At 40.6% G+C, this 19,586-nt stretch overlaps 3 protein-coding genes across 8 annotated transcripts in view; all 3 read right to left on the bottom strand.

Moving 5' to 3' along the window:
• The window catches only part of actn4 (actinin, alpha 4), a 38,789-nt gene extending 34,528 nt beyond the window's left edge, over positions 1-4,261 (bottom strand). For 2 of the 5 annotated variants that reach the window (XM_088300056.1, XM_088300054.1), the window contains exon 1: positions 3,874-4,260. In XM_088300056.1, the coding sequence (XP_088156182.1) occupies positions 3,874-3,999 (126 nt within the window). In that variant the 5' untranslated portion in view covers positions 4,000-4,260. Of the gene's footprint in view, positions 1-3,873 lie in introns of all 5 variants that reach the window. The other 3 variants (XM_088300052.1, XM_088300053.1, XM_088300055.1) reach the window with 2 other exon arrangements.
• A 376-nt stretch (positions 4,262-4,637) lies between these two features.
• On the bottom strand, positions 4,638-14,761 carry LOC148333389 (calpain-9). Its single transcript, XM_088301533.1, has 20 exons — positions 14,371-14,761; positions 13,071-13,140; positions 12,370-12,488; positions 11,665-11,798; positions 11,111-11,282; positions 10,893-10,964; positions 10,139-10,230; positions 9,902-9,976; positions 9,537-9,691; positions 9,193-9,350; positions 8,683-8,891; positions 8,411-8,456; positions 8,229-8,303; positions 8,101-8,161; positions 7,081-7,145; positions 6,496-6,564; positions 6,348-6,426; positions 5,994-6,110; positions 5,721-5,779; positions 4,638-5,643 (listed from the first exon to the last, which is right to left on the bottom strand). Exons 1-20 carry the CDS (start codon positions 14,629-14,631, stop codon positions 5,617-5,619), a joined length of 2,115 nt encoding a protein of 704 aa, XP_088157659.1. The 5' UTR covers positions 14,632-14,761; the 3' UTR covers positions 4,638-5,616.
• Positions 14,762-15,589: 828 nt separating this feature from the next.
• eif3k (eukaryotic translation initiation factor 3, subunit K) lies at positions 15,590-18,946 on the bottom strand. Of its 2 annotated transcripts, none has more exons than XM_088300499.1 (8): positions 18,716-18,946; positions 17,800-17,898; positions 17,612-17,732; positions 16,827-16,904; positions 16,681-16,747; positions 15,989-16,066; positions 15,779-15,904; positions 15,590-15,702 (listed from the first exon to the last, which is right to left on the bottom strand). In XM_088300499.1, exons 1-8 carry the CDS (start codon positions 18,916-18,918, stop codon positions 15,671-15,673), a joined length of 804 nt encoding a protein of 267 aa, XP_088156625.1. In that variant the 5' UTR covers positions 18,919-18,946; the 3' UTR covers positions 15,590-15,670. The 2 variants fall into 2 exon arrangements, with proteins under 2 accessions (XP_088156625.1, XP_088156626.1); XM_088300500.1 differs by having other exon boundaries at positions 16,827-16,901.
• Positions 18,947-19,586: the final 640 nt, after the last annotated feature.

The following is a 19,586-nucleotide window of genomic DNA, read 5'->3' as shown; positions in this document are numbered from 1 at the left end:
AGGGATCGTAAAAATTGACCAGGAAACAACCTGATTGCTGCTTTCTGTTTTTATTATCCCAGTGGTCATAAACTAACTTTTTTTTGTGAACAAAGGACTTTGATTTTGAATCTTTGACTCGATTTTCCATTGCATTCACACCTAATTTGCAAATTACAGATGTAATGGTAGCGTGCCGATTTATTTGCCTTTGCAGCTTACCCCAAAAACATAATTGGATGTGCAGGCCCTTATAAGACGTAGAGTGCCACGTTAGCTTCTTGCACTCGCTCACCTGTGACGAGACCTTTGGGCATTTCAAACTGCATTAGCGGTTGATTGTATTTAATATTTATGTGATAGCGGATGCTAATTCAGTAGTCGTCTTCACAGTTAAAGGTTTTAAGATTGACTGTGAATGGGTTTTATAGGCATATATAATTGATCTCGTTGGCAACTTTCAAAACAGACTACTGGCGGTTAGCACACCTGCTTCTCAGTTCAGAGTTTGAATCTCGGCTAAGGTTGTCCAAAGCAGAGTAATTCATATATTGTCTATAGGTGTGAATGCTTGTGGAATTGAATGTGCTCTGTGATTGGCTGGCAACCAGTCCAAAGTGTACCCCGAAGATAACCCGAGTAGAAAATGTAAAAATGGGAACTTGTCACGGTTATTGTATGCCGATTGAAATGTGTGGGCATTTCATCTCAGGATTTGATGAGAGATTTAAAAAAAAAAAAAACTAAATAACTCACTTCCATATTACATTTGCCAACGATACAGCCACACCTTCTCATCCAACTTCCCGGTGCTTTCCCTTACCAGCCAACCAGCTGTGCAGTTTACATCTGCCAATATAGCGGCTAGGGAGTGATTACGAATGCAGCCACAACCAGGTTCTACATTAACGGCGGCCCGATGGCCCGGGGGTAACGACGTGACTGTGTTGTGTCACCGAACTTTATTGACACCGGCTCCATCAGGGCAGTATAAAATAAATACAATTACATTTTTTTCTAGTTTTATAGATGTGCTTTTCAGCTTTTCAAGCACTGCTTCTGGCGGTCATTTGTGACTTAGAAGTGTAGTTATATACGTTACTGATGTTTTCTTCACTTGAAGTAATATTTTCTTAAAACAATATAAAAATGTTTAATCTGAATATGACATTTTTCATACTATGCCATGAATATACAGAACCAGTGCCGGTTCCGGCAGGGTTACCACAACATGGCTCATTCTCATGTTGGACCCAGCACTAACTCACCTCCTATTCTTCAAAATAAGGTGTGAACCGCGCACCCTTTTTTATTTTTTTTTTTTAACAGTACGCTTGTGCAATGACTGGTATGGCGAACGAGGCCACGCCACAGGAATGTACCCTCGCTCGTCCCACGCTGCCACTGACATGGCTGCCGACGGCCCGGGGGGGAAAAAAACGGTCAAGCATCCCCTGCGCATTCGGTTCTCGTCACCCTTGTCAATCAATCACCTAACCGACCACTTGTGTTTTCGCAGGGAGTCAATGATTGGCCAGGTCGGCTCAGGACAAACTTTGGCCCCGGGAAAATGTTGGGAATGTGTGCATTTGACTGCTAAAAGACACATAGAGTCATCTATTAAAAACATACTGTGAATGTTGGGTATGTCGCGCCGCTAGTATGTCAGTCATCTGACCAGTGAATAACACACAAAGACAGACAAAAACACACACACAACCATTCCACGCCGTTAAGCAATAGTTCCTCATTATTCCTTCAACACGCTCCCCGCTGAGAGCTGGAAACTGTAACACTCACTCTTTTGCATTCAATACATGCACTGCCAAGACAGCATGCAATTGTGCTACTTTTATTGATATTTTGTAGCTTTTGAGTACTTCCTGTGAAATTTCCCACTGAGCTAGTGTCTAATGAAACTACGAAAATGAAAAGACAGGCCAGAGGACCAAACCTGTAGATGTTATTTAAAAGTAAATGATCAAATGATCAAAACTACAATGGTCCTCATACAACCAAAATGTGTGTCACATGATACAATTTACAGAGTTGCTTCACATAATTTCATTATTATGCAACTTTATAATTATTTTGAAATAAAAAATTCTGTAAAACGCTTAACTACCTCATTGAGACAGTTATAAAACCCACTTTCTGTCCAATTCAAGCAACATGTTGCGTTCAGTGACACCCAAAACTTGGAAAATCTCAATATGTCACCTCTTAAAAATGCAGTGATTGAGATCTCAATTATTAGAAGGGCAACTTGTAAATCTACTATCAAATTGTGACACAGTGGTTTGGAATTTGCAGTGTGTACAATAGTAGTGTATAACATTATGTCATTTCGCCAGTATGATTACTAAATCGTACCATCCAACCCCACACCCCCCACCCCCAAACACACACCCAGCACGCACGCGCAAGCACGCACACGAACACACACGCATAGAGGCAATGAACTTTGCACACTACACTGATTGTCAGAGCTAAACTCAGGTAATGGTCAACTGACTTTGTGTAAAAGTTCTAAACGATGCACAAAACAATTCCCTTCATTTATATTTAGTTCATCTTGATTTGTTGTATTTGAGTTATGATACCAATTAATAATTTACATCCCCAGAACAAACTTCAACATTGCCATTGACTTCAAGACTGAAATATCAGACACTGCCTCCCATTGCAGTGCAATGGCGTGCTTCATTCAATGACACAGAGAATGTAAAAAAAAAAAATCACCATGTTATCTAAATTTTAAAAAAGCAGTGATTTTTTTTTTCTTGAATATGAAACAAAACCTAAAATCTTATACTACGTGATTGTAGCTCAGTGGTCTAATTAAGTATTTACATAAAATATGTAGTGTATAATAGTATGACGTTCACTAGTGTGATTAGAGAAGTTCAGAAGTCCCACACAATTTGAACTTCACACTCCACGCAGTTGTCAAAATCGAGTAATGGTAGACTACTTTTGGGTACAAAGGTATTACAACTATTTCCCCTCCATGTTTGAAGTATTTCGTACTTTAAAAAAAGTATTCGATCATTTTATTTTAGTGAATTAAGCCATTTACTACAAGAGTGAGCGTTATTGTCAGCGCCAGCCATTGCGTTGCGTTCAGTGACATCCAGACCGAGTAAAATCACAAAACAAGTTATGCAACAGTTAACATTGATGTGGCTTGGTTAATCAAATGAAAGCCAGTATCTCAACCACTCCGATAGGACACAATGGTCGAACTCGTCTATTTAGACACCATAAATCACATTGCGTAGAGCAGTATGACGTTTCACTAGTGTGAGGGCAAAACTTCAAAACTCCCACACGCTCGAAGGCAATGAATTATACACATCACGCAGTTGTCAAATATGCTGAGGTAATGTTTGACTCCTAAAAGTTTGATAAACTATTCAACAAAATTCTCTCCAGGTTGTCTGCAAGTTTATCCACTCAAACGAGCGAGGCGACAGGCAGGCCACAAGCGCCGATGAATCGGGGCTTGAATAGCTCGAACGAGCCCCGCGTTCGGAACGTAAAACTAAAAGCACACACGGATCAAGTTGGACTTTTTTTCCGGACAAAGTGGCGCCTTCTTTCCGTTCGGGTGGGCGGCTTCGCGGGGGGAGTAAAAGTAGCAGCAGCGCGACGAGAAACAAGAACAAATCCAATTTTAATCAAATGGGCCGGGGGGAGTCGAGGGGGGTGAAAGTGACCGAGTCCCGGGAGCCATAATGGAGAAAGTGGGCCAACAGAGGCCCGCATTCGCTCCCTGACCTCCCGTCCCTCCCCTGCCATTTTCTTCCTCATTCCCAGCCTCCAGGTTCAGGCTTCCTTCCCTCCCTCCCCGCCCGCCACAACCCCAACACGGGTTCAGATACTTCTCCTTACCTTCCTCTGCTGTTTCTCCCATGCCGGGTCCAGCAGCAAGTCTCGGTCCCAGTCGTTTTCCTGCTCCATGTAGGTCTGGGGCCCGCCGGACGAGTATTGGTTGTTGGCGGCGTGATAGTCAACCATGTCGGCGACAAGGGAAAAAAACTGTCAAGCGACCAGGGGGAAAAATTCCAAACGAATCAAAAGCGAATGAGAGGCCGGGTTAGGGACGGAAGCACGACGCAGGAAGGAGTCCTTCTCTCGCCGCTCTCGGCCGTCACCGTGCAGGGGTCTCTTTTTTTTCTTTGCCGGAGTATCCGGTGTTCGCAGGAAAGCGGGCGGGCGGGGAGGCTGCTCGCTGGGAGAAGAAAAGCTTTCCCTGAGCGTGGTGTGATGCTGTTGGGCGGAACTCGGCCGCTCCTACCAGCGAGAAGGGGACGACACTTCCGGTGCCCGCCTTCACAATAAAGCCAGTTGCCGCCATGTTGGGACTACGAAAAATTTACAGTATCTTGTTCACAATTGCCTTTACATTGCTACAAAATATTCTATGATTCCATATTTTATTTAAATATATAAGTGTATGTTCAATAAGAAACAATGTAGTATCTGAAAGTATGAAAATGTCAGCATAATTGTCAAAGTCTGTTGCAATAGTAATTAAAAAAATACCAACATGCTTGCTAAAAATGTGTTTAACCTTTTATCTTTAAGTCTGTGTAGATTCTCATACATCCAGATCATGGTAATCCATAATAAATTGAATCGTGGCTACTGGTCTCTTGCTGTTATTTTATTTTCTGTTTATTTATGTTTTCTGAAAACTGAAAGCAATTGTGCTGTATTCATTTATATATCACATTTCACAACCGCTGGAGTAATAAAAAGTTGAGTTGCTAAAGTTTTTTTCCTTCAGGTTTTCATTTTTGTTTGAAAATTAAACAACTTGACTAAATTTAATGTTATGAATTACCTCTATTTAGTGGCCTATACACTATGTGTATTATAAGCTGAAAGACACTGACTCCCGTTATCTATAGAAAATCAATTAATGGTCGAATTTAGTTTTAAAAAAAGTGACTGCCTGGAAGTTGATAACTTACTAAAACAAAAAAAAATGTACCAATTTTCTCTGTGCATTTATTTTGAAGGGGAACTCCCAACTTTGCAGTGTGTGCGAGCGTGTGTTGGTTTTGCGCGCGAGCACAAACGCACGCACACACGATTCTACACGGACACACACTACGACACACTATTGTCTCTGCCACCGCGCATGCATATTCTAGTGACCTTTGCACCACACTGTCTGAAACAATCAAAACGTTGATGGAAATATATTTCTAAGTCTGCAAGTGTCCTCCAGCAACAAAATGTTGACGTCATTCAACGTCCCCTAGTGGCCACTGCTTGCCATTTCTTAAAAAGTACATTAGTGTATACTTCGCTGTCAATCGAATAAAACACGTTACATATCTCACATAAAATGCCATTGACGAGTTTTGTTTTTTTGTAATACGATGCACAGTACACACACGCACGCACTCACACGCACACGCACATTTATCAGTCACAATAAGACAAAGGCTCATTTATCAAAAATAATCATACGTTTTCTATGCAGCCATGTTTCAATCATGGCCTGAACAATAAAAACTGTGCTTCATGCATGTTTCTGTCAGCATAGTTACAATTTACATTTAGAATATAAAGGCCTCACACATACAGAACAAACACTGGAGGATATCCTGCGACACTTCTGCTTCAGTTGTAAATGGTCATGTGAAGCCACTGAAACACAACAAAATTACTGGTTTCAAATGCTTGAAAATGTCAAACGTTAAATAAATCTTGGAGGAGTGACATACTTGTCTGTAGTTTAATGAAATGCAGCCCATTCCGACCATGTCATACGCTTGAAATTTGTCTGTCGGAGAGGCAAAAAAAAAGGGAGTGAGGTAACGTGCAAATTAATACTCTACATGGACAAAAGTATTGGGCCACCTACAGGGGGAAAACAATTTCTGTGATGTCCTCAACCACACAATTGTCACAAAAATTCCCACCATAATTGATTAATTAATTGATTAAGAGCTACATCCAAATACTTATTACGTCTCTTCTAATTGTAGTGTCCTTACGGATCATGCTTTCCAGTTTCATGACGAGGTAGAGGAAGCCAGGGTAGCTGATGGTCATGTCCGGCTCCGTGTACCTCAGGCCCACCAGCTGCATCACCAGGTCATCCACCACGATGCCTACAACCGACATAATGTACAGAAAAAGAAGATTTCAGGGTTTTTTTGTCACCCAAAATAAGATATTACGCAATATTCTGGACTACTATGAGGATTTCATCACACCACGTTTATGGAGCTGACATGTTTGCCACCTCTTTAGTCTACTTGATTCGAATTTGCTGGCAATCAGTCTGAATTTGACTAAATTGTATTAAAAATTTTAACTTAAGTCTTTCCTTAGCCTTCATGTCATACCTGCGGCCTTCAGAGCCGGGGCCACTTCCTTATACTCCAGACGTTGTGTCTTGTCCTTGTCGTATACCAGAAAGATGTCCTAAGAAGAGGTCGAAGACTATGTGAGACACAAAATCCGGCACAGTTTTCAAAGCCAACGTGAACTTACGGTCCACATCCGAATCTTGTCCCAGAGTGCTTGGAACTCCAACCATGTTAGCTGAGCGATCCCTTGACTCTGGAGGGGACGTTGGTGTCAAGGAAATTTTCAGATGAAATAAAAATTTGGCCTGAAAGTATATGCATCCATTATCTGAGCCGACTTTCCTCACGAGGGCTGCGGGCGTGCTGGAGCTAATCCCAGCTGTTTTAGGGCAGTAGGCGGGGTACACCCTGAACTGGTTCCCGGAATTCGGGAGGAAATTTGAGGATCCGGTGAACATGCAAAACTCCACACAGGAAGGCCGGAGCACAGGATCGGACCCTGCACCTCTGAACTGTGAGGCGGACATGCTAACCTGTCGTCCAATTAAGTAAATTGCGGAACCACTGTATTTAAAAGAGTCAGAGTTTGGGGTGAAGGTGGATTTAGGTTAAGATTTTGCCATACACAACGAATTCAAAATCCCTGATTCCATAATCAGAACCCTAATTTGAATGAGGGTTATGAATTCATTTGAAGTTCGGATTTGAAGTCTAACCCTGAATCAAACCTGTTGTCTGTTTGCGGATGTGTGAGTGTCTTTAAGGATACATCCATGAGAACCACCAAGCTCTTACAGTGTTCCAAGGCCAAGTTCTTCTCACTGCCTGCCAACACTGAACACAACACAACAAAAATTACACATTCGCTTACGCACGCGACATACTTGCTTGTGCACACAAGATACATATGTTACACTCACAAACACACGCACACACGCACACAACAACTGCATGGTTTGCAGAGGTGGGCATGTCCGTCAGTCAACATTCAGCCAGACTGACTTAAAAAATAAATAAATAAATAAATAAAATAAAATAAAATAAAAAAATAACATGCACGCTTAAACACACACACAAACAGTTACCGGCAAAATAAATAAAAAAAAGAGAGACAATTTTGTTGCAATCAAAAGGTATACAACACAGTTTTTGTTTTGTTTTTTTAAACTTGAGTATACATTTGCTACGCCTGCATGTGACGTAGTAAGCACGTTCTGGACGCCGGCCTGAAAGAATGATCGGCGGATGATTGAGAGATTAATATTCCCACCTCTGGTGGTTTATATATAATGAACACCAACCGGTAGACACGTAGATACCAAACTGTGGCGATAGTGCATTATAAACATCACCACCAGAGGGGGCTGTTTTTCTTTACAACATCCCTTCTACCTTCTTAATGTTATAGTGGCGAGGACTTTAAAAATAAAAATCTAGTACAGCACATTTGGTAAGTACTGTTCAGTTATATCAAGCAATGAAGTTGATTAAAACTGCAAAAAATCTTGTTTGTTTTTAAAATGTATTTAAGTGCATTTGCTAACATGTATATGCCATAAAATTAAATAATTATTTAAAGTTTTATACCTTTAAAAATGTTTCCCCTATATTTATGACCAACCCTAATGTTAAAATTGTGTGATTTTGAAAGTAAAAAACAACTAATTATGTGAAGGTAGGATGTCATGTCACCAGGTGAAGGTAACTCTGGCTTCTGCATAAAAGGCAGAGGTTGATAAATGTGTAACCGTGGCTCGAATTTTATGAAAAGTGAGCTCATGGCACTGACCTCCTCCCTTGATAGCCTCAGTCAGCAGGCCGTGAAGGTGATGTGGTTTGCAGAATCCTCTCTGGTGACATAAAATACACAAAATTGGAGCTATATGAACATTATTTAAAAACTTCTGCGTTCCGGACCTTGTCACAGTGCTTCCTGAAGAGCTGCATCATGGCTTTGAGCGAAGGGAGAGCTGCCTGATGGGGATAATGCGGCTATCGGGAGAAAGTACGAAAAAAAAACACAAAGAATTGTAATAATTCTATTGGGATTATTCATTAATGTGGCTCAAGCCTTTCACTGTGCACAGTGCATAAATTACCGCAGTTATTGACGTGAGGTCACGTGTTGTCTGGGGTTGAGCTGGGCTGTAAACACACAACAGAGATTTAGATTTAAATATGTAAATTCATGTATAGTTTGGTTGTATTTTTTTAGCGACATGAGATGGTCCGCATGATGAAAAATAAAGCTCCATTGCTTGGCGGATTTTAGCAATATGCAACAGGGCTTGAGCCCTATCCGCAATGAATAACCAGGTTCACCATATAACCCCTTCAGATAAAAAAAAAAAATTTAAAAAAAAGGACTCACGTGGCGATATGACCTTGCTCAGTCAGCACGCGCAGAAGGAAGGATCCCTGTTTATTGGGCTCGTCGGTAGACGGGATGATGACGTAGCGACCCGGCGGGAGGTGGCCGCGAAGAACCACTTCTCGTCTTGAAGAGTAGTAGCTGCTGCTCATCACCGGCCGGAGCTTGCTAAGGTCTTCAGGCGATAGGTGGGTGCTCTCGTGTGGCGCCTGGCAGGACCAAAACCACTATCAGAAGTCTTATAGGCATTTAGTGTCTGCCTAAACAGGAATTTGGAAATAAATAAATAAAAGTTTCATGCACTGCCTAATGAGTTATCAAGATCTGCAAAGGGGGAGTGACAAAGCTTGAACATGGACTCGAAACCAGGCCTCTGAGAAATGAAGGCTGTTAATCAAATCCCAGACCTTTCAGAGTTAGTCTGACGCTCGTATCACTGAGATAAGAAGGTCAAAGAAAGGTTGAGTTTGTGAGTGTGGCGTGCGGGTGGGTGAGCTTGTGAGTGTATACCGGGTATACGTGAAGAGCAATGGACAGGTCGATGCCTCTGCGTCGTTGATATTTCTGCATTAGAGCCAAAATGAACGCGCAGCGATTGGGAGGTTCAGGTGATTCATGTTCCACTTGGGAGAGGACCAAGCCAAACTGTGGATTTTGCCAGAACCAACCTGAAACAGACACGCAAGGGTAAGTATTTTGGATTGACAAAGCAAAAAGCCACTACGTGACATTGTTGGGATTAATACGAAAACAAAAACAGCCCAAAACTTCTCCGCAAAGAAAAAAAATAAATATTTTGAGCCTTTGAGGTTCTGCTTTTTTTCCCCTTTGTGTGTGTCTCTCATTGCATTTACCGCCTTTGGGAGAGCCCCCGGCGGAGACACGTGGCACCCAAGTCCCATGATGCATTGCGCACGACCACGGGTGCACACTGGCATCGTTCTGAAGGTCGGCCAGGTGACACAACTCCATTGTCTCGAAGTTCTGCCGGAAGTCAGACACCGACATCCTGGACAAGAGACCGACTTTTATTTCTCTCACACGTCTTTGCTTTCCATCATGTGATCGTTTTCTCCTTCATCCGGTTCTGTCTTCGCTTCCTCCTTTTTGCTTTCTCTTTCTTTTATCTTACTTCCAGATTTGAGAACTTGATATCATACAGTGACAGGATTTATTTTAGCAATAACCATAATCTTTTTTTTTTTTTTTTTCAACTCACCAGAACTCCCCATCATCCCGCCGGATTCGGTGCAGCCGCATTTGCTCCTCAGCGCTCACAGAGTTCCACTCGGGCCTGTAAAAGCAATTCATGTTAAAATAAATAAATAAATAAATCAGTCTGACAACGTCATGATTTGACAAAGCCCAACATTTGACATACATTGGTCGTTTTTTACTGTTTGTAATCCACAGCACTGTAATTAAGCATTTTTAAATTCAGTGAAATTCTACAAACCCATCTCGGTCACTCCATGGGCCAAGCCACTCTGTGTTGCCCCAAGGGTTGAGGATACGCACCAGGTCCACAGGTCCATATGTTGTCTGCACCTGGGGACATAAATGTGAAATAAACAGCAAACGCAGTCAATAACTTTAAAATTTCACTCAAATAAGGTTGTTTCATTGACTCTTTCACGGTAGGTACTGCTGTTGTTTGGGGCCGGAACAGGGTCGGGGGCCGACAGTTTTTATCAATAAGGCCGGAGGGTCGAGGCCGGAACGTTACAGAGATCACGGTCGGCGGGCGGGCGGAAGCCTGACCGGCAAAAAAGGGTCAAGTGCCCAGCTCTGAGCTTTAGCAAAACCGTCTTAACAGTCCTGGCCCACCAGAGGGGGCTGTTTCTCTTTATTTCTAACAAGTCTGACACGTTTTAAGAAACTGCACAATCAACCGTGATCTTAATTGGTATAAACAAATATAATGCATGATCGTAAGAAGTGCGGGATTAATTTGTTTGAGCCTGTCAGATCTCTGTTTTTTGACATGGCACCCAAGTCAACCTTGTTAACTGCTTAGTGAGTTTGTACATTCGTACGTGCCAAATGTTTTAAGCCATCCATGGAACAGGTATGGCTGAGAAAACGGTCTCATTCATTGTTCCAAGTTTTTTTGTGTCCTGTTTAGAACAAATGATTATAAATTGTTAGACTTCTCAGACATGTAGAGATGATTAAAATAGACAGACACGAAGTGACAAGCATCATTTTACCTTCTCCACGGCAGTCAGCGAGTAAGCGTGTCTGAACATGATTCCCAGATCATTCCTGTACTCCACAGGACCCTGCAGGGAAAATACAACCACTCAAAACATTCATTAAAAAAAAAAAAAAAGTCATGAGTCATGTCAAATAAGCTATAAGTCTTGGAGCGGCGTTTTGGTGAAAAGGTGGCAGGATTAAAATTAAGATGTGGCCTTGGCAGCCTCACCTGGGTGTTGGCGCAGTTGATGAGCGCTCCCTTGGCGAGCAGCTCAGCCAGGAAGGCCGGAAGTTCTCTGGGAAGCACGGCCACACTCAGAACCTCGGCCACGCCGCCCGTCATGTCGACCATGGCCTCGTGAGGGAAGCCCATGTCCAGTGCGCGGTAGCCTCCTTTCAGCCTAGATCACATGCAGACCACAAACTGTAAACTGGCTTTTGCTATGTCCGATGGAAATGTAAGAACCCTCCCGCCCTTTTTCATTGTGAATTCTCTAAGAGGATTTCGTCAAATTGCAAGCCCTGGAATTCCCCCCAAATGGCTGCTTCAAATCAAAATGTCCGCCTTGCCTTACTGCTCAGTTCTACTTATGGTATACATGACCACCAAATTTCAGGATGCTAAGGGAAACAGGTTACTGGGTGTAAATGTTTTTAATTTTCCTGGGAGCGACTGAGGGAGTTTCTTCTTGTTGAATCCTCAAAATGATAACCACGAATATTTATCAAATGGATGACGCTGAATTGCAAAGCATTTGGAGAGCGACAGACGGGGATCCTCACTTGGCATAGGCCTTCTCAAGCAGGGAGCTCCAGAACTCTCGTTTTTCAGGTGAGCTGAGGTAGATCAGGTTGCTGCCATTGGTCGGCAGCAGGTCGTCGATTCGGACCTCCTCCCATTGACCGTACTGCCAGAACTACAGAGGGCGAGGAGGGACAGCATCTCACTCATTTGGTCAATGAAAGTTAAAAACGGGCTAGAGAAACTCGTTTGATACAAAGGAGTATTTGGGACGTTGATGAGAAAAGAAATGAGAAAAACAAGTAGTAGTCTTTTTTTTCCTTCCCCCAAAATGTTTTAATCTCACTAAAATAAAGTTAATTCTTCGAAAACACTTTCATTTTGTGCAAGAGAAAATTCTGTACTTCTATGAGATTCAAATATCTTCTCAAGAAGAAAAGATATATTCTTTAATAAAGTTGGATTGTTTTTCCATTAAAAAAATCTGATTTTTTTTTTTACTTTTAAAATAGAGTAGGATTTTTTTGGCTGGAGAAAAGTAAATTTTCAGAGATTGTTTTACGTAAGAAAAAAGGTCTGATGAGTAAAAACATTTTTTTAGAATAAAAATGCATTATTTTCAAAATGACTTTGATTTATATCTATTATATCTCTCTCTTACCTTAGAAACCTTAGAATGTTCATGTGAGGATCGACCAATCAAATGAACCCAAAGTGAACACCCATAACAACATGGACGTGTTTACCCTGAAGATGAAGCTGCCGTTGTATCCGTCCTGGAAGCTTTGCCCGGGAGGAACCACCTTGCGGAGTAGAGGTTGGTGCACGGCCAGAGAAGCGATGGCGGAAAGCAACCAGCAGTCACCTGAGGAAGGGGGAGGAGTTGAAGAGGTATATCAGGACGTTTCAACTCACAGATGTACAGATAGGCAGACTTGACTCAACAAACACTTTAAGAATTATTTTTGGGGAAATTCAGCCCCTGAAGCCAGTTACAGTTAGCAACATGAACTTTGGTATGCGTGTCTATTTGGGGTAGAACATCAAAAAAAAAAAAAAAAAGACATTTTAGTTTGAAAGCAACATTACACTGATTTTTTTATTTTATCAATTTCTGGGTCCTCAAGAATGTTTGGTTGGTTATCTATGATATGCAGACACAAAAAAAGCCTCAAGCAGCAATGCGTAAAAACATGCAGGAAGTCAGCTATTTTGTTTTGGAGGGACCATTTTACATTCATTATTAGTTCATAAATGTGTAGCAAATTCAGGCCTCAAATCAATTTAACGCAACATGCATTTTGTTTGCAGCCACAACCCTGCGGCATACTTGAAAGACAAACTTGTCCTAGACTCACACATTGTGTGTATTTGCAATCACATGGTGGACCATGTACACTTGACGGCGTGCCGACCCTAAATCGATTTACTACGCATGTCCACTCACTTAATTTTCCTTGGCGGACGTCCAGGCGTGACGCTCCATCAATGGTGAACTGAGGCGACGAGCACAGCTCCTAGAAAAGAGCAAAAGGTGAAGAGATGTCTTTAAGTATCGGTCTTTGAAAAATATAAGTAAATAAAAATGTCTATTGCGATAAGGCTCACAGCCGAGTGCGACATGTCCCAGTAGTGTGTGCTGTGTTCTTGATATACAAGTCTTTCTGGTAATATAGCTTACTATACAGTAAACTACTTAAAGGAATTGAATCGCTCCCTCAATTGCTCTAACGGGGAAAAACGAAATTTTCAGAATCTTAAATGACATTTCCATGTCATGTGTGAATTTACGCAGTACAGTTAAATAGTTATCTATACCCGAATAGTATGAGAAAAAAACAGTCTTTCTTTTAAAGAGGGATCACCTAACTGAAGTAGCATCAGTGGTTGGCCGTGTATTTCACACATAGGCCTTCAGTGAAGTCCTACTCAGTCCGACTTGAATAAATCCCCTCTTACAATACCAAAATTTATGACATCACAGCTGGAGGAATAATATACAGAAAGACACTTACGCACGGCTGAGTGAGAGTTGGACGACCTAGCTTTTCTTGAAAGGTCCGTCTTGAAAATGGCCTTGCAAGTATATCTGCAAATGAATCCACACTTTTCCCTCCTACGCCCATTGTCATTTAAAAAAGCAAGAATATATTTAAGATTTTTGAACGGCCGTCGCATGTTTTTATATATATATATGAAATGAAATTAACTTTTATCATAAATATGATAATGAGTTCTTGATTATATTAGGCCAGCAGAGAAGGCCTAGACCGCCCACACTGAGTAGCATTAATGTCGTCTAGCAACTTTTGTTATTTACTTCACCTTACCTTGCAACATTTTGCAACGCAGAGTTTACGTACGCATGTACTGTTTTATAAGCTAGCTGGCATTTGTTTTACACACATGCATGTGCGTGACTGTTCATATTTTGACACAATATTGTTGAATCTACTAAAAAATGTTGAACAATCACTTCTCAGTCTTTGTTTTCTGTTGTGATTGTGTGCTACGTTAGCTCACATCTGCATCTCCTGGGGTCTGAGTCCCCTTTTCCATAAAACCCAGTGACGCCCCTGAATCTGAATAACTAATAACTTGACGGTGTTAAAATGTTTGCAGTTTTACATATATGTAACTATTATTCTAATAAATAATTATTCAGGCGCCGAGTTAGGCGTAATAACGTGACAGTTCACGAATGAGTAGGTTTTAAACGTCAGTATAACGCAAATGTTGTGGTTGACCTTGGGCCGCTTCCACTTGACGCCGGCCTTCATCTCGAGCTCTCCGAGGGGGAAATGGAAGTCGACGAAGAGCCCGTCGCGGCCCAAAGCCATCCTATCTCCGTTGACCGGCTCGTCCGCCGCCATCAGTTCGGCGAGCCAGCGGCGCGACTGGGAGCCCAGCAGCTCGTCGGAGCACGCCGAGCTGACGTCGTCGTCGTCCGGCAGCGGCGGCGGCAGGGAGCCCTCCGACTCGGAGGACAAACTTGGCGACTTCTCCATCTCCAGGTTACGGTACGGGTGGGGCGAGAGGGGAGCAGCGTTGTTCAGAGCAATTCGGGTCTTGTTTAAGGTGTCGTGCAGCTAACAACAACACGCCTTCAAACGCAGGTAAGGCTCACCTGAGCGTGGGTGGATGACGTCATGGACTAGCTTGCGGGTACTTTGAAATGTTATATTGTCTGTTTAAAAGGTTCAATAAAGTATAAAAAAAAAGTAAAGAAATTTGAGCTAGTTTAGTTTACACAAACAAAAATATCAAATTAATTAATAAAACGTGGTAGAAATACATAACTTGAGAAGTCAAAAATATTCTTAATAGTCCTCTTATGACTTTTCCTTATACCGTTTAATGACTTCATTCTTGTAAAATGGTGAAACACCCCCACAATTTTGATTTTACATTCTCTTATGACTTTATTCTCGTACAATTATGACTGTAGTTGTAGAATTGACTTTCCCTCACCTTATGATCACTGTAAAATGGTGACTTTATTTTGTAAAACTATCCCCCTTGTGGATAATTTTCCTTATACTTCATTATTCACGTAAAAGTATAAAGTGCCTCATAACTTTCCTATACTGACTCTTTTTGTAAAAATGACTTTTTCCTCCCATATTGACATCACCCATGAAAAACTCACATTCTCTTATAGTTGTCTACTTCCTGACTTGTTGAAATAATTTACCAGTTTCTTACAAAAAGATGACTTTTTCCTCATACTTTTTCACAAAAAAATCCTATTTCACCCTCATACTGTTTCATTTATTCTTGCATAAATGACATTTTTGGTTTTCTACAACAAAGGTTGTATGTTCTTGCAACAAAATTTGGATATTTGCTTATAATTACCACTGAATCTTTATATGTGTCACTTGGCCCATTATTCCTTCACTTTCCTGCTTCTACCTGCGTGTGTGCCATGATGACATAATGAAAGTAACAGAGAAAAGGACAAGATGGACTGGAAATGATAATTTATTTTTACTATATGGAAAAGTGTGGAAATGACCGGCTTTACTATGTGTGTCTGTGTGTGTGTCACTGGGAGGTGGCCATGATGCTCGACACGCCTGTGCAAGAAAAAGGACAAAAAGAGGATGTTTAGCAAACAAAACGGAGGACATCTCCTCATGTTCTGGTACGGACTTTCAAAGTCGATCTTCTCCACGATGTTCTTGGGCTTGACGCTCTCCTCCTGGTTGAAGACGAAGACCTGTCCGTCCTCCGTCTCGGTCCAGTTGTACTTGTTCATCCACACCTTCACCTGCGTGTCTACAAGGTGATACAAACGCACACACGTGCATCAACACCAAAATGTTATACCAAGGTACAACTTATTCTATAAACAGAATTTACCCAGAGGGTCTCCGAGCATTTCAGCCAGCAGGCGGCGCTCTATCGTCTGGTAGGTGATGCCCACCACATGGCAGATGACTGGAAAACAAACACAAAGATTTCATTTGCAATGTCCAAAAAAATTAATTTATGAAGTACGGTATTTCTACTTGCATTTCCCTGAAAGTTGTGACTATTCAGGTTTTATTATACAATAACTTGAATACCTTTACTCTCGTATAGTACTTATAGTATATACTTCTTTCTTGTTAATTTTCATGGAATATTCGACTTTTATCATAAAATAACTATTCAAATTGCAATGTTTTCTATTTTCTAATAATAATGACTTTCCTTGAACTATTAAGTATTTATTCTTTTTACACATTTAATACTGTATAATAGAGGTGTAATGTACGACAACTTATTGATTATCAAATTAATAATTATTTTTTTTAGAAATGATTAATGGTTTAAACAACTTTTTTTATAAATAGAAACAATGTGCTGTTTTTTTAATATAGCAATGGATTTACTTTATACGATTCATTGATGAATCGATTAATAATCGTTAGTTGCAGCTAAAAAATATAATCCCACATATTTGCCTAATAATATTTTATAGAATATTCAGATTAATCTAATTAAAACTAAATTCTTTTTTTCCATTCAAATGGAATATTTGTGTCCATTGTTGTGATGTAGAAACTCACACTTGCGGACTGAGTCTTCAAAACCAGTAATTCCATCGATCAGTTCCCGGTTCTCCTCAAGACTCGTCTGTAATGAACACAAAAGAGCTTCCGTCAAGTTGCAGAAGTTAATAGTTATCCTGCGCTTGTGTGTGTGTGTATGTTACCCAGAAGCTCTGGAAGTGGCAGGTCTCCAGCAGGTTTCCCAGGTAGAGGATCTGCCTGATGGGGCGTTCCTCTTGCTGCGACACTGTAGTCAAGGAAATTGACCCCCCCCAACCCAACTTTTGTAGACAATCATACTGAATTCTTATGACGTTATGGGGACACAATGTATGGATTTTTTTAAACTGGCAGTATTCTAATAATTTGAGTGAATTAACTTTTGTATACAATCCTAGATAGCTCTTAATATTTTTGCACAAACTCCAACTAGATTGTTGTGAGGTTATAACTCCTTTTTTATGAGTCATATTTTTAAATCAACCTAAAATGTTATTTTCTACTAACTTCAGTTGGTTAATAAATAACATAAATAAATAACTCCTTGCAAAAACATTTTGAGTTCCTATAAAATAAGTGTTTTTGGGTTTTTGTTTTTTTTTTGGAGCTAACCGCGACTAAATCCTTGGAACTTTTTGGGGGGTATTTTGACCAATTTTCATTTTCTGCAAATAAATTCCATAAACAACAATGTGCGTTATGACTTTGGGAGTTATATTTTCACAAGTTTACCCCCCCCAAAATATTATTTTATTCAAATATATACCTACAATTAGAAAAATAAGAGAAAGTAATAATTTTGTAATGTTCTCTCTATTTGTTCCAGAGATTTATGTGACTATCATATTAAAAAAATAATAATTTCAGTATTTTGTAGAAAGTCTTACTAAATCTTCCCAAAAGCGCAAGGGACTGTCGAACCAAATCGTCACGAGCACCGAGGGGATACGTGTGTCTGGTCGATCATGCACTTGCAGAGCGTGAAGTCCGTGTGGGGCAAGTTGGTGAGCGCCTTGAGCAGGATCTGGGAAGTCACGTTTGTCTGGAAGTAGGCTGGGTTGAATTGATACCTGGCGGAAACCACATTGCATTGGTGACGACGATACAAAGATGACATGTTAGTGTTTCGGGACTCACAGCTTGAGAACGGCCAGATTGGCCTCCAGGTCGTACGCATTTTCCCGGGCTTGCGTCTCCACGTAACGCTCCAATGTGGCCAAGTTTTCTGGATTGTATCTGACATTTGGCAGGACAGTGGAAATAATAATATACGTTTGCATTTTAACCCCCCCCAAAAAAATTACTCAAAATGTCACTTGTTATTTAATTTACTGCATTAAATAATTGCATGGCATACTGCTTTAACTAAATGTCTGAGAATAACTTACACAAAATCATAATTTAAGGGAAGACATAAGAGCAATTCATTTGAATACAAATCCTTTTGAAAATGACCCCAAAATTATCATAATAAAATCATCAATGTAAACAAAAATCTAATTTTCCATCTAAAACATGCATTAAATTGGTATTTTCACTAAATGCAACAATTTTTGCACGACTAGGGTGGGAAAAAATACGAGCATTATTATTATGTTGGTAACACAAAATAAGTGATGCCCTATATTTAAAAAAAGCCAACTTACCACATCACACTATTTTTACACGTTATATGTGTAATCTAAAATGTGTTCAACCAACCTTGTGATTAATTCAGACATGTTCCGTATAGTTCCTCAACTAACTCATGTTTGATACAAATTTATCGCCGTCGTACTCCGATTTAAATGTGTTTTCTTGAGCACAAGTTAGCAAGCACCAAAACAGAAATGTAAACAGACTGGTGTCTAAACTAAACAACACCGATTTCACGATAACAGCCATAAACTCATCAAGTGCAGAAACATGTTCCTATAACTTTGATTAATATTGTAATTCGAACTGAAAATCGCAGATATTGCCGCGATTTTTAAGCCACTGAGAGGCAAAACGTAGCTAGCTTTCCCGTTAGCACGCAACTATCCTCAACGTAGCCCCGAGCAAACCTTCATACCGATCGATTCCTCGCAGGAGTTGGGCCACGTTCGCTTTCATCTGCTCGAAAGTCGAAGACATTTTTGTCCGAAAAATATGGCAGGTCGAATATGGTATGGAGGAGCTAAAATTCAAGCCCCACACGTGGAGCAAAAACAGGCACCGGTGGAGTGAAAAGAGAGTCGGAAGGGAAAGAGTACGGACCGGAAAAATAGACGCCATTAGACCGGAAATGAAAGGTCGAGTGACTGGAAACAACTGACCGTGCTGGAAACTTGTCCTAGGAAATATGTGTTCAACTTGCGAATAGTTCATTTATTAATTAATTAATTTTTTTAAAGACTGTCATTAATACCACGTGGTGATCCACATATACCAGAATGTAGTCAATTGTCTCTTTCAAAAATACTGTTTTCACCTTTTATTTCTGTCGAGCTTTCTCTGTCATAATAATGTCTACTAGAGGCTACGAGAGGGTATGTGTTTTACGTAAATCTAAATTTTTATTTTTGTTCGTCGTAGGGTTTTACCTTGAAATATTTAATTGTATAATATTATTTTAATTAAGTAGTAACTGGAATTGAAAACAAAGACTTTTTTTACATTCTTTTTTTTTTAACCACCAGCTCAACAATGTTACTCCATGATAAAACTAATGGTGGGCTCCATGAGATGTGATATCCGCAAAAATGTGTGATTCACACAAGTCAGCAGTGAGACTCTGCTGAGCCAACATTTAAGACGTGGTAGTTTATGGTTAAGTGACTGAAACTGAAAGTGTAGAGGAAGGTGACTTTTCGGCGCAAATGTCACACGTGGCTCAAGTCAGTTCATTATTCTTGTTGTGGCCTTTTAATTTGATGAACCGTTTTGCAGCAACGTCTTCACAA

Source organism: Idiotropiscis lumnitzeri, chromosome 7 (genome assembly GCF_059441095.1).
Source record: "Idiotropiscis lumnitzeri isolate Australia: NSW breed Sydney's pygmy pipehorse chromosome 7, RoL_Ilum_1.0, whole genome shotgun sequence".
Classification (NCBI taxonomy): domain Eukaryota; kingdom Metazoa; phylum Chordata; class Actinopteri; order Syngnathiformes; family Syngnathidae; genus Idiotropiscis; species Idiotropiscis lumnitzeri.
Note: the sequence above shows the minus strand (reverse complement) of the source record. Positions and strands in the feature narration are given on the sequence as shown.

Excerpts from the sequence above, each read along its gene's own strand:
- eif3k (XM_088300499.1), bottom strand. The coding sequence starts at position 18,918 with ATGGCGTCTATTTTTCCGGTCCGTACTCTTTCCCTTCCGACTCTCTTT. Across the intron at positions 17,733-17,799 it reads AATCTGGCCGTTCTCAAGCT|GTATCAATTCAACCCAGCCT; the intron begins GTGAGTCCCGAA and ends GGTTTCCGCCAG. Across the intron at positions 15,905-15,988 it reads AATGCTCGGAGACCCTCTGG|ACACGCAGGTGAAGGTGTGG; the intron begins GTAAATTCTGTT and ends ATCACCTTGTAG.
- LOC148333389 (XM_088301533.1), bottom strand. The coding sequence starts at position 14,631 with ATGGAGAAGTCGCCAAGTTTGTCCTCCGAGTCGGAGGGCTCCCTGCCG. Across the intron at positions 12,489-13,070 it reads CGTCCGCCAAGGAAAATTAA|GTGACTGCTGGTTGCTTTCC; the intron begins GTGAGTGGACAT and ends CCCCTTCCTCAG. Across the intron at positions 5,780-5,993 it reads GAAACTGGAAAGCATGATCC|ACAAATTTCAAGCGTATGAC; the intron begins GTAAGGACACTA and ends CCTCTCCGACAG.